General features: G+C 44.3%; 1 protein-coding gene and 1 long non-coding RNA gene across 5 annotated transcripts in view; one reads left to right on the forward strand and one right to left on the reverse strand.

Moving 5' to 3' along the window:
• Window positions 1–455: 455 nt before the first annotated feature.
• On the reverse strand, window positions 456–3,924 carry LOC143694077 (uncharacterized). The gene is made up of 2 exons (XR_013182251.1): window positions 3,785–3,924; window positions 456–1,836 (listed from the first exon to the last, which is right to left on the reverse strand). It is a non-coding gene; the product is annotated as an uncharacterized LOC143694077 (long non-coding RNA).
• Window positions 2,332–14,034, forward strand: part of LMO3 (LIM domain only 3) — a 58,917-nt gene continuing 47,214 nt past the window's right edge. The window contains exons 1-4 of one of the 4 annotated variants that reach the window (XM_054631505.2): window positions 2,332–2,541; window positions 2,760–2,825; window positions 8,117–8,206; window positions 10,333–10,546. In XM_054631505.2, the coding sequence (XP_054487480.1) occupies window positions 8,176–8,206; window positions 10,333–10,546 (245 nt within the window). In that variant the 5' untranslated portion in view covers window positions 2,332–2,541; window positions 2,760–2,825; window positions 8,117–8,175. Of the gene's footprint in view, window positions 2,542–2,759; window positions 2,826–3,761; window positions 3,899–8,116; window positions 8,207–10,332; window positions 10,547–14,034 lie in introns of those variants that run through there. The other 3 variants (XM_077178130.1, XM_054631509.2, XM_054631507.2) reach the window with 3 other exon arrangements.

A 14,034-nucleotide genomic window follows, 5' to 3' on the forward strand; every position in this document is an offset into this window, starting at 1 on the left:
AAAACCTAATTACTGTCAGGTAATACCCTGTCAGCTTTAATGCATTTCATCAGTCATAATGAAAAGAAGAGCATTTTATGACCCATCTAATTATCATTACATTTTAGGGGGAAATGAATGGCATGGAGCTGAATGTTAACTATTCCATTTTATTCCTTTACACATGTGGTTTGGCATATTATTCAGTAAGTTGTTTTTTTGTAGGTTTTTTTTGTTGGGTGGTTTTTTTTTTAAAGAATCCTTGATTGGCGGGGGGGGAGTGTAAAGAGGGGTGGAAGATGCAATTAGATCTGGGTGTTTGTTCCTTTCTCTTCCCCGCACATGCACACACATACACACACACAAAGTGACAAAGTGGTTAATGTCTTTGCAGGTTGGTGTTGACATCGGGTATCTTATTGCCACAGTCCAAATAGAGTACTAATTACTGCGAATGATGTCACTGTAGGCAGAGGAATAATCCCATCATTTAATTAGTTGAATGATTTAAACAAAGATTTGCATAGATGCACTAATCAGTTGCCATGAATTACAGAGCAGCAGTTGCCAGCGAGGGGTAACAGATCATACAGTTGGAGGGAAAAAAAATCTCATCTCCTTGAACATAATTAATTTAATTGTCCTCATTAGCTGTACCATTTGTTTTGATTTTATTTCTCCCTTTCCCCACACATAACTTCTCCCTCCCTCTTTTCTTCTCCTTCTCCAAGTGCATTGGTGGAGAGAGGCACACACACACTCACACTGCTGTATTTCCAGAGTGGCTGTGGCAGAGGTAGTCTATAAACAGAGGGAAGTCAGGCTCTCCTGAGCCTATGGGTGCGTGCAGGAGAGGAGCAGGTTTCTGTTAAGTTTGGCTTTTCTCTGTGTGCAGATCAAATCAGCAGAAAGGGGCTCTGTTAGTCTGCTGCCTCTGGTTGTGCTTTTCGGGTTCTTGCTCAGGTTGGTCGTGGCTGAGTTTTGTTGCTACTTAGAGGGAGAGGGGGCAAGAGATTCAGGAATTGTTCATTGCACAGTATGCTTGTTACAGGAACCTTTATATATGTATATTTATATGTATTAAAAAAAAAAGAGGGGAGCTTACAATGTGGGGGGGAGGTGGGGGAACCTGTCCTAAACATATACATTTCTGAGGTTGCTTTGATTTTTATTAGAGCTGCTGGATTATACGAGGGAGGGGTGTAGATGGCAGGGCACTTCAATGCTTTTAAATCGTTCTTGGGTCTTGAAAGACTTCTATAATATGAGTGTCATTCAAATTTAGGGTATATTGTAAGCTGACATCTTTCAAAGCTTTGTGGAAATCTAGCGTGGTGCTTCTAATAGCAGACAACAGATATTCACTTTGAAGTCTGAAAACTGTATTCACAAATTCTTAATCTGGTCTTTCTCCAACTGCAGATGGCTCTTAGAGGAAGATGCTTTGGATTTTTTTAACTTTATTTACAGTAGGCTAGGCTCAACATCTTTATTATAAAACACGAAGAAACAGTCATCTGTGAGCGTGACTGGGTATCAAAGTGTGCTCTACCTCTCGTGTGTTTGCATGTCTGTCTGTCTGTCTTGTGGTCAGGGGTGCTCAGCACCTCTAACAGCCCACATATCTATTATCTTCCCCCCCCTTCAACACTAGGTAGAGAGGATAAGGATCTGCTTTCAGGTCCTGGGATGAGGATGCTGTAGGGGGGGATGGCTTGGCTTCCTTCAGCATTCAGCTTCAAAAGTGCAGTCGGGGGTGGGTGGCATGTGGCAGGTGAGGCCCGGGGGTGGCACGGCCGGGGACCGTGCGTGGAGCAGGAAACTTTCACAGTGGAGTTTCCACCGAGCAGCTCAGACCTAGCACGAGAGAGAGGCAGAGTTTTCACCTTCAGGGATTTTTCTCATTACTCATTAATAGAGAGATATGTATCTTGCCTTTTTTTTCTTTTTTTTTTTTTTCTCTTTTTTGCGTGGGCAACTTCTGGTTTTGTTCGAGCCAAGTATTTTGGGAGGAGTGATGGTGGGTGGGGGGGCTCCCCTGGCTGCCCGGGTGTGCTCCTGGAGCACTCTCTGGGAAGGTGATCCCGAGCCGCTTCGGCAGAGGTCACTTGTGTGTGTGTGCGTGCGTGTGTCCCTGGTGTTTGTGTCTAGCATATGCATGTGGTTTTGCTGACTGCACTTGCAGGCTTGTAAATTTTCACCATGGGAAATTACCAACAAAGCCCAATCTGTCTCCTGGCTGCTTTGCACTTTCCGAGGGCGGCTGTACTTGAGCGAGCTGCAGAACGAGAGAAAGCGAGAGGGAGAGAGAGAAAGGGGGAGTTGGGAGGGGGGAGAGGAAGGGTGGGTGGGTGGGTGGAGGGGGAGAGAGGTAAATAGCCTTAAATCGGAAGGGAGCTGCTTCTCTGTGGTCTTCCACAAGAGCTGCCTGGGCTCTGCTGGCTCAGTAATAACTGAGTGACCTTTTCTTTTGCTGTATTATGTCTGGCTGGTAAGGGATTGCATTTTGCAGCTGATAAAGCCCTGACTTCATTCAACTCGGCTCCTCACACGCTGCTTTAGGTAAGTTGTCTTCAGCCAGGACGGAGACAGACAGCCTTGGACTGCAAGATACTAAAAGGAGGACACCTGTAGCTCGGATGCGGTCAACACAATTACTTGGCGGATCCTTGAGGACCTCATTATTTTAAACTTAAAGAATAGCGATCTCCCTCCCCATCTCTCCCACCCCCTCTTTATTTTTTTTCCCCAAACAATGCTTCTTTTTGACCTTTTCCAAGGAGAAGAGCTACAAAGCAGCCACTGTGCTTATTGAACTGCCTCCCCTGTATCGCTTAATTGAGAAGGTAAGTGAGGCAACTGTGTACATAAGCTTTGGGTCATTTGTGTATGTGTGCCTGCATCACTCTCTCTCTCTCCTTCTCTCTCTCTCTCTCTCTGAGTCATAAGCCGGGGCTGCAATACACACACACATCTCTGCACTGCAACTTTCACTCGAGCTGCAGCTCTGCTGAGACTGTTTTGTTTAAATCATGTGAGGCTTCATTATTTTTATGATGAGACATGAAATACATGCAAGCAGCGGATGCTGAGCGAAACCCCTCCGACTGCACGTCTCGAGAAATAGCAGTCAAAGTTAACAATGAATTGCAGCCCCACCACTACCCCCCTCCCCGTTATTATTGTTATTATTATTCTTGCTTCTTCCAGAGCTTCTCGAAACACGCTCTCAATTACCAAGGGAGTCGGTTAATTTCCCACTCCCCGGCTTTAATCCACAAGCCTCCCCGTACAGCAGTTTAATTTGCAGCTGGTTCGGTGCAGGGTTAACCCTTTGGGCAGAGCGGAGGCAGGAGCGGGGCGGGGAGCCCGGGGGGCGGCAGGGACGCGCTCGGGCTGCGGGGTCCGGGCTCCCGCGTCCTCCCTCTCCCGGAGCGGCCGGAGGGAAGGGCAGCAGCGCTACTTCTGTCTGCCAGCATTTCTCTTTTCTCCTCTCCTTTTTTTTAATTTTTTGGGTTTTTTTTTTTTTTTCCTCTTCTCCCCCCGCTTCTCCCTTCCCAGCGAGCGCGATACGGTATGCCTAACGCCGCATGTGACAGTTTAATCAAACCCATTTGTTACAACAAAGCTAAGAGACCGCTGGGATTATAGGCTTACGGCAGAGTTAGGGCAGCATGTGGCTTTGTCGCTCGCCACCGCCGCTCGGGGTGTGCCGTCCCCCCATCCATCCTCATCCACATCCTCATCCTCATCCCCGGCCCCGCCGCCCCCCGCCCCCGCTGCGGCGCGCCGCGCTCCCGCTCACTTGACCCGAGCCGAGGAAGCACTTGCTACTTTTGCCGGGATTTGGTGCTTCAATGAGAAGGAGCTCTCCAGGCGCCCGTAAATCAACTCATGCAGAAAAAGGAGAAAAGTTTTGGTAAGGCGGCGGTGGCCGGCGCTGTGCGCTCCGGGGGGAGGCGGGGGGTTCCTCCTTCCTCTTCTTCCATCCTCACCGCGCTGCCAGCGTGTGCTCCGAGCAGACCCCAAACACCGCTTCCGAATAGGACAGCTCTGTAGGACCGCTCTTTAAAGCGATTCCTTTCGCTCGGTGCAACAAACATCGCGACGCGCCGTCCCCGACACCTCCCTCTCCCCATCCTTTGGATGCTCGGAAAGGAATTGGCATAAAAGGCTTGAGCGTCTAACTCCGAAAAGGGATTCTTTGTTGTGGAGTATATGTTTCTTATTTATTTTATTTTTTTCATTTTGCATGTGAGCTGCATCAAAATTGAACTCAGTCTTGCAAATCTCTTGTTGGCCTTTGCCAAGCACTAGCACTTTGCTGCCATGGTAACTGTAATTAAACTGATAAGAGTGGAAAAATGTCAGTATCTCTGAGCCTTGCAGCTGCATTGGAGAAAAAGGGAATCAAATTGGTTCCCAGCACCACTGCTCTAAAAAAGGAGGGGGGAAGAGTGGAGGGGGGGGGACTAGGGGAGAGAGATGGGGGGACATGCCAGGGGTAGGAACATAGCTCAGCAGCTCCAGTCCCTGAGATCTGGGTACATCTATTTGCTGTGCTGTCCCTTAGGGGGCTACAGCCTGCAGGGATGCTCTGGGCCAGTGAACAGAGAGAAACAAGCTTTTAGGCCCAATCTAGCTTTCAAAAAGAGAAGGGGAAAGAAGAAGAGAAATCTTTTGTTTGGTGTCTCTTGGCAATCGACTAGCCATGTTGGCCAAATTCTTTTAATCTGTATCACTGCTCCCAGCTGTGGGACTGCATTCCCATTTTTATTTTTTGCCTAGCCTCTTCTCTTTTCCTTTTTCTTTTTTTTTTTTTCATCCCCTCCTTCCCAACCCATATCCTTTATTTAGAAAGAAAAAAAAAAATCAAAAATAATAAAGAAAAAAACCCAGATTCCTCTGTAGAAGAAGGGGCAGGAGGTGAAGTCTAGTTATATACCATGGAAAATTAACTCAAAAGTATACAGGAGAGGCTATATTCAGAGTGCTGAAATCCTTACTTTTATTTTTAAAAAAACCCCGAGTGTTATGGAGTTGCGGTTACTTTGTTGTGTTAACTACAGAAGCTGAGCCTGTGCGGATGAATGGCACAGAACAAGAGAGCATAATGGAGGCAATCAACCGTTAGGCTGCTTCACAATGCAATCCAGGCAATTAAAAGCTCACCAGAGTTTAAATGAAATGGTTCCACTTATTTCTGTGCACCACACTGCACAGGCTATTATTTATGTCTCTTTTTTTAATTATGATTTCCCTTAAACTGTCAAATAACTCAGAATAGCAGGGTCTCGGAGGCAATAAGAATTTTCCACAGAACAATTTACATGCCAATCTAAAACTAGTTACGACTCCTGATGTGCTACATATGAGTTCTGAAATGTTTCTTAGCTTCTGAAACCTCAACTTTTTTCTTTTTTTTCCCTGAGTCTGTGTGTGTTGCCCTGAATTACTGGAGCTCTGAATGCTTTTAGGATGAAGCTACAAAGTGGGAAAGCAGCAGAAAAGTATTCTTTTTATCTTTTCCTGAACCCCTAACTCTCCTGTTGACTGCATGTTGTCTGTCAGTTTGCTTTTAAAGACTGATGCACACAATGCTTAATTTGCTCCAAACTGATTTTTCAATTTTTTTTTTCCCCTAAGTAGGGGCAAGTTTCCCTTTTGTGCTGTTTGTGCTACTGTCTTTGGTGGAACTGTGTGCATGCTTCTGAAAAAGGGGGAAGAGTGGTCTTTAAAAGTTTGTGAGAGATCCAGTGCATAACAGAACTCTTTCTCCCAAGGACTGCCTGTACCACAAACAAGAACTGAGTTCTGAGTGTCTGATGCCATGCTCAGCACCATCAGGGACTAATCTCGCTTACAGATGCTTCTAAATCACTAACACAATATAGTTCATTACATCAAATCCTCATTCCCCTTGATTTTTGAGAAGGGTGATGATTTGAGTGAGACGGATTTTTGCTTCTCTGCCTTCCCCGGGAGCCTAATTTAGCTTTTTCCAGCAACCATTCCTCTTTATCCTGGAATCATAGTCACAAATCAGTTGACAGTGTTTCATCACACCATAATAACAATAAACAGGGAGGGGAGTCAGTTGCATTGAACTTATTTAGGGAGATCGAGAGAAATCTGAAACCATGCAAGTCTGGTTTTTAAGTTCTCCCTTCAAAAATCCTAAAGAGGGTGACTGGTGATGAAGAAGTCTTATTCCTGCCTCAGCTCTGCAGTTTATGTGCAGTATCCTGGGGACTGGGGGTGGAGGAAGGGAGGGAGCAGAGGGAAGGATAGAGGAAGCCCTTGAAAGCATATTGGGGTGAAATAAAAAGGGTTTGTTTGACAGTGACAGACTAGGCACTGAAATTCCTCAGTTCTGAGAACAGATCTGCTCTGTGATGCAGAGCATGGGTAGAACTCTGCAGAACTGAAGGGAAAGCTGGGTTTGATTTTTTTTCTTTTTTTTTTTTTTTTTTTTTTTTCCACAGCCTGGGTTGTAGCACTTAGGGAATTGTATGATGTTTTGAAAGTGCTCCATAAGCTCTGCTTTCCTGGGGGAGGGGGAGAGGAAGGCAGCCAGGCAGCAGCGCTGTGCACTGCCACCTGATATTTCAGCAGTGAGCGGTTTGGATGGGTTTGCGGGTGCTGTCAGCCTCTGAAAAGGCCCTTCCCATGTCCTAGGGAATAAATGAGTACTTAAACTGCAGCCTGTGAAAAGCTGGCTGACAGTGAGCTGCAAGGTATTCTTATTGCCAAATTAAGGGAGAGCTAAAAATACACAAGCATGTATCTGAGAAGTGCAACTGCATCAGAGACCTTATGGGAATGTTAAAGGGGGGAGAGAGATGGTCTGTGGGATGATTTGCATTAGGGTAGTTCATATAAATACAGGGGAAAAAGGCAATAGAATGTTCTGTTGTCAAAACTAAGGGATTTAAACAGGGCGTGTGAAGAAAAGGACATTTTCAAATTCAGAGATATGTCAAACACTTCTTGACTTTGTTTAGAACCTTTCTACACTACCAAAAAAAGCATAACTCCTTTTTTTTTTTTCTTACGATGAAGCAGTAGTTTGGGGAAATTGAAATAATAAAATAGAAGCAGCTTCATTGCATGTAAAGTGAGATCAGGTCTATCAGAGGAGAAAAGCATTCCTTCCCTCCAAAAGCTGCTGCAGATAGAATCCCTAATCTGAAGATGCTGCCAGTGGGGTGTCAGCACTACCTTCTCTCCCTGCCTCAGGAAAACAGACATGCAGGGTTGCAAATTCTCCTTCCATGGGGTGTTTGCCCCTTTGCAGTTGTCCCTACAAGAAGGTTTTGGACTAACCAGTGTGAATGACAGGGCTCTGCCTACTTTCCTCATGTAGTGAGCATCTCAAAAGCTGTGCAGGCTATGTGCAAGCTGCAGTTTTATTTGTAATACAATAACCTCATGTTTGCAGCGTATACCTCGGGAATTATCAGGCTTGATTACTGCAATCTGCTCAGACACTCACTTGTTTGGCTGTGTTTCTGTGGCATCTTGTTCCCTTCAGACAGCTCAGGACAGTAGATCAACCTGGATCAGGGACTGTCAGCCTCCACTCTCTAACCCGCTTCCTTATCAGGCGATGAAATTTTTACATTAAGATTTTTTTCGTTAAAGCCTTTAACTGTGTTAGCTCCTAGTTTATTCTGGTTTCCCTCGAGCTAAAGATTAAAGTCCTAGAACAGCCCTTCATGCTTCTAAACTTTTTTTTTTTAAACTGAGTTACAAGAAGTTTATACAAATTGTGGCTGATTTTATGCATTTGTCCTCTACATGGCCAAAGAGACAGTCTGGGGATAAGCCTGTTGTTGGCACCTGGTGGATATTTACACTCTACTGTGATAAGCAACGTTACAGATTAAGGCTTTTTGACCAAGCAATGTTATTTGAGTTTCAGCAGGAGTTCCCTTTACAGTCTGGTATAGGTTCCTTACCAAAAATCTCTGATATTTTCACTGCTTTGAGTCATTTATTTGTAGCCATGTTTCGTTGCTGTTTCATGGATGTACCCTGGATTCAGGGGAGTCAGCTGTCAGTTGAAGATGCTGTAAAGGCTCAGCCTTTGTCTCATGGTGCCTTCTCAAGAGGAAATGTGTGTGTTCATTCCCAGATCTGCCACAGACTGTGGAGCCCAGCGCAGGTCACTGGATCTCATCCTCCCCCTTGGGAATGAGAGACAGATCTTGGGAGTCTCTACGTGGTGAGGAGCTATGAGCATCAACTGGGGAGTGATGGGAGGGACAGCACTGACAATTTTTATACTGGTTGATAGAAAAATACAGACCTTACACTGCTGTCAGGAGATTTAGATGTTGTGCAGCAGCACTGCTGGGGTGCTTTGGGGTGTCTGCTAGCAGAGCTGCCTGCACACCCCTGAACAGCTCCTCCACCAGATAAATGCATCGCTCCAAGGTGTGTGATAGGCTGCATTGCAAAGAGAGGAGAGAGGCTGCTGTTGCAATAAGAATTACTATTTCTAATTCAGCAATCAGCTTTGCAGGTGAGACTCAGGAGTTAGCTTGGGAAAGTCACTTAACTGGCCATGTGGTCCCTGCACTCCGTGTAAATTCCATGTGTTCTACACACACCTTTGTAGAGCTCCCTGGGATGCCTTAGCCTGTTGTTTTTGCAGCCCTAACATCCATAAAGGCACACTCTGACATTGCTTCAAAGGTTACACTGGTTTTCCTCTTTTTCTTACAAGGGAAGACAAAAAAGCAAATACAAACCCAACCAAACAACCCCAAACTCGTCTGTGTTCAGCTCTGAGCCTGCCTGTCTGTGGTGGTGTGTTAAAGCACCAGCCAAGGTCTGCAGATAGAAGCTGACACTGCCAAGCTTTCTTAACTCCAGGTAGCAGAGCCTTTATGGTGAGGGGCTCTTGAATTTGCTCCTCTTTGCTATGAGATTCTATTCAACCTTTCCCAATCTCTGGATGATAATAATAGGGTTCCAAACCTCGAGTGTTGGAGTAGGATTTGCTTGTTGGCAACAGCATTCCTTCCCCAGTCTTGACAAATTCTCGTTGCGATATTCAGACACGTTCTAGTGAGTAGCATCTTTTTTTGAAGTTGCATCACTGGCTTTAAAACAGTGAGGTGACCCCTACTGAACAGCGTGTCGGTTCTTCCGTTCTCTCCTGTCCCTGTTTGATGTCCACCAAAATATCCACAGGGCTGTTATTTTGCTTATCCTAAGAGGTAACTGTGAGAGAATTAGTCAGAGTGCACTGGGGTGGCAGCTCATGCAGCTAAGCAGAGAGACCAGTCTGTGAGCACTTTGGGGCAGTGACCTCTCCCCATTTACTGTAAAGCTGAGGGCAATTGATTTTTGAATGGATCCCTGGAAGCTGGCTGTGTTGCTCTGAGTAACATCACTCAGCTGTGTTCCCCTTTTCGCTGGTTCTGTCCATTAAACAGTGTTTCAGGAGTTTGAATGTTTTTTTAAATGCTCTCAGCTATTACATCAAAAGGTGTATATGTACTTAATGGACACTACTGTACTCCTTGTCCCGAAGTAGCTGTTCGCTAAAACTGGGATTGGAAAGCGGGGCAGCATTTTTATTTTGTTTTTCTTGACAAACTAGAACCTCTCTGACCTTGTGCAGATTATTTTAAGCCAGATTTTTCAGGAGGTCCTTCCACTGCAGGTTGTGACTGGCGTTGCTGCTACTGCAGTCTTTGGAAATCTTGTCGCTTCATTATTGTGACTAAAAAGAACTAAAATATTAAAAAACAGCACCAAAATTTCTATGTCAAATCTCTCAGAAACTCTCGCGCCATGTCTCTAGAAGCTCCAATCATTTCTTCTTTAAAAATGGAAGTTCTTTTGTATTTTATAAAGATAGTGCAAATAAGTCCAAATATGTGGATTTAAGTATGTTTGAGATATAGATATCCTGTTTATTTAAATTTTAGGTTGACAAGTATTGGAGATATGCTGTTTATTTAAATTTTGCATTGTTAAATATTGGATACTGTGGCTGAAATCGGGCGACTTTTCAACTGGAGTGTTTTAACATTTCATGTTATTTTTTTTTAATCTTATTTCTTTTCAGCAAAGAGACCAGGTAAATGAGGTGTTAAAGAGAAGCTGTGGAACTTAAAGCAGTGGAAGTTTCTGCTCTCAAATTTATCTTAGCCTTGTTTTCAGCTCGCTGTGGTCTGACTAGGTTATTTTATCCTACCTACACCATTGACTTTTAAATGAACTGGATGTGGGGTGGCGGCGGGGGGAGAAGAGAGGTGGAGGAAGAAAAGGGCAAGAGTTTTTTTGTACTTGAGAGAATATCTATTTTCAGTCTTCTCTTGTCTTACTGTATTTCAGGTATACAAATGCTCTCAGTCCAGCCAGACACCAAGCCGAAAGGTTGTGCTGGCTGCAACCGTAAGATTAAAGACCGATATCTTCTAAAGGCCCTGGACAAATATTGGCATGAGGACTGCCTGAAATGTGCCTGCTGTGACTGTCGCCTGGGGGAGGTGGGCTCTACCTTGTACACCAAAGCCAACCTTATCCTTTGTCGCAGAGACTATCTGAGGTAGGTCACGGCCTTCTTCCATTCGCTGGCAAGCTCGGGAAACCTGCTCAGCCCTTCCTGCAGAGCTGCTCTCACACTGGCAGGGCTGCAAGGCTGACTATTGGAGGAAACAAATACTGAAAGATGGAGATTGAATTAAAATCTGAGTCAAAAAGCGCACACAAGCAGGTTGTGGAGGTGGCTGCCAGATTTATGATGCTGATGCTGGTGTAGAGAAGAGTAATTCCCCTCTGCTCCCCACAGTACTGTGCTTCTGGGGAGGTGAGGGTCTCCTGCTCCCCCTCCTCCTCCTGGCAGCACGGTGGTGGCCAGATGTCACAGCCTGAAACCAGTCCTGTGGTTTTCACCCAGCTTCAGGGCAGGGCTGGAACCCTGCAGGTGAGGAACATTTCGCCCATCTTTGCTTTTGTCCTTTTAGTTTGCTAAAGGATTTTGTTTGTGGCACTCAAGTTTTAGGAAGGCTGGCACTCAGCTGTGTGAAGCTGGACCAGGATAGTCAACTGAATTCCCCATTTTTAATAGCCATAAGCTCCAAGCCACTCTGCTCCTGGTTTCACTTGGCAGCCCAGGTGGGATGCTGGCTAACCTGTGGCCACCTGTTAGGGGTAGCAAATCAGCACCTGCTTTTCTCTCTTCTTGTTTGCTTGTGGACCTACATTCTCAAAAGTATTTGAGGAATAACTTGTAGCAAAGTATGGATGAGCAGCACCAGGGTAGTTTATCTACACATTGTGTGTCAATAGGGCTGCTTTGCAGGAATGGAGTTTTACTGGGAAGTTTAGTGTCCCTGGGCTCTCAATAGTAAAATAGAGAGAAAAGGCTCCTCCAAGCACCTATTCCCCACAGTAACACCTTTCCTCCATTCCCTGTGGAGGGGGTCTCATGAGACTAGCTGCTCCAGGCTAAGGTGAACTTCTGTGAATATTTCCCTTGCCCCTTCTGTGAAGCCTTTTCCTTTTAAAGGGACATCGAAGTCACTAATCCATTGGGGGAAAATTAAAATTCTTTTTGAATGCGTTAACTTCCAAGTTCCGCTTAAGTACAGGCTCCAAATAGGAGAGGTTCCCATGCACTGATCAGTTCCCAAATTATACACCATGAGTAGGTAGGAACAGGGATCAGGACTAAAGCACTGACAACTATCAGTACTCTGGCTCTCCATGTAACCACCTCTAGAAAAAATGGGTGGAACAAAAACCTTCCAAAATCCACTGTGCATTTGTTGAGCTGGGGCTGAAAGGCAGATCAGGTTCTTCAGATGGGCTTAGACTAAATGGTAAAAGTATTCTGCTACCTATTCAAGCTCTGAACTGAACCCAAGATAGAGGGCTGGGAATTCAGCATAGAGACTGCATCTTAAACCTGATGTGTTAAAGCTGCCAAAGTGGTAGGTAACAAAACCTCACTTTTAAAAGCTGGTGGAACAGAAGGGAATTGTTGTACATGAGCTTAGGTTGCTTGTGGTCTTTAGGTGAGTGTGTGTAGAGAGGGTTTGAAAAAGGTTTTGGTGCGGGAAAGTAACATCCCAATTTTTAAACCCCATTTTAATGATCTTTGTTATACAACAAATGCCTGCAGAAGCGAAAGAACTGCTATGGCTGTTTCATCTGAGTTCCAAATTTACTGGAGACTTTGAGCTTACTGAATCTCCCAAGTGCTAGTGCAGCAGATCTAATGTTTTGAAATCAAATGTTTAAAATCAAAACCAGAAATGATGTGGTAGCAAAGATATGAGCAAAGCATTTCCCCAGCACAGGTGTATTCACACACGCTCTTGCTCTCTGGTCTTTGAGGGTTTAACAGGAGTAAATATTTTGCTAACAGATTGTTAAAACTCATACTAAGTGATTCAGAGAAAGGAGATTTTTTTGTTGTTGTTGTTTGTCATTATCACATTCAAACTGGTGTTTCATTTATTTCTTCATACATAACACCTTTTACTTTTGCACGTGAAACCAGCATACAGGAGAAATCCTATAACTGGTTTTAAGATGTTTCTGTTTTTTGTCTCTGGATTTATTGAGTCTTAATGGAGCTATTTCGTTGTGATTTTTTTTTTCTTTTTGGTAATACTTGTGAGTGCATAGATTTAAACTTGGTATTTACACTAAACTTCAAACTGATGCACTTAAGGTAATTGCAGATAGTCATTTGCCTCATTGCATCTTATCTACTTAGTTATGCAGTGAACCTATAAAAGTGATATTTTTAGTGCTAATGTACAGACTAGTTAAATTTTCTCTAGCTTTGTAGTCAAATAAGCTTTCATATTTAGCAACCCACTTGATATGAATTTAAGGAACAAATTGCATTGTACTAATGATCACATTAGAGTTTGATTATGGTTTCAAACTATCTTCTTAGGTTTTTTCCTTTTTAACCATAAAGGGAGCCTTCGCTGCGTATAAAACTGTTCTGGCTTCCTATTAATTTATGTGGTGCCCTCTAGAGGATATGTGGCTTGAACGATACTATAAAGAGTAAAATTGCTTATTAACTTGTCTCTCAGTGTTCATTATGCTTTTCAATAAGACAGACATTCTACAGATGCTACAAGCAATCATGCAGCCAGTTTGGGTGCTTTAGAATTCATGTTTAAGTTCGTAAATGGTGTGATTGTGTCTTTGCCTGTTTGCAAAAATACTTCCAGTATCTTTCATTTAGAGATGCCTGCCAAAAAAGCTGCACCCTCCCTCAGCCCTGATGCACGCTCTCGTGCTGCAGCTGAGCCCTGAGGTCCCCACTTTGAGCGCCTTATAAATAGTCTGCATCTTCAGAACTCCAAAACTTGCTTTGCTTTAGCTGTCTCCTTTGGTAAAATTAGTTAATTATACTACATTAAACCCTTTTCCTCCGGATCAGGAGGGATTGAGGGAATGGAAGGAATCTTTAATGAAGTAAGGAGCTTGAAAGATGCTGTGGGTGTGAGCAGCTCTGCCCTGGAATGTGATTCCTGTTCGGCACTCCAGCAGTTCCTGAGGTGCCGGGGTGACCACGGCAGGAGCGAGCTCTGCTCTGTTAACGAGGATGGGAACTGACTTGAGCAAAGAAAGGGCTCAGCGTTAGCAATAACACACTCCCCGAAAATGATATGCAGAGGATAATTCCCCTGCAGGCTTCTGTCTTCTGCTTATACACTCCTGGGTTAGGAAGTGAAGACTTAATTTGAGGAACTTAGGTTTACGCCAATATTTCAAGTCCATTTATAAGAAGTGAAATATGCAAGAACTTTTTTTTTCTCCCCTTCTTTTCCTCCAGAGCTGTATGGTGACATCTTAATGCATCAGCCTATCCTGCTCTGTCCTCTCTTCTGACTGGCAGCGTGTCCATTTGCAAGCACAATATTCCCTTTGAAATCTGTCATTACTGCCATTAATGACCAGTCATTATGTTAACAGCCCTTGGGCTGTTAACATGTCAAACTGGTTGTTAACTGGAATGTTATTACTTATTTAAACCTCAGGTATGAGTTGTGTGAAATGTTCTTT

The sequence above is a fragment of the Agelaius phoeniceus genome, chromosome 5 (genome assembly GCF_051311805.1).
Source record: "Agelaius phoeniceus isolate bAgePho1 chromosome 5, bAgePho1.hap1, whole genome shotgun sequence".
NCBI lineage: Eukaryota > Metazoa > Chordata > Aves > Passeriformes > Icteridae > Agelaius > Agelaius phoeniceus.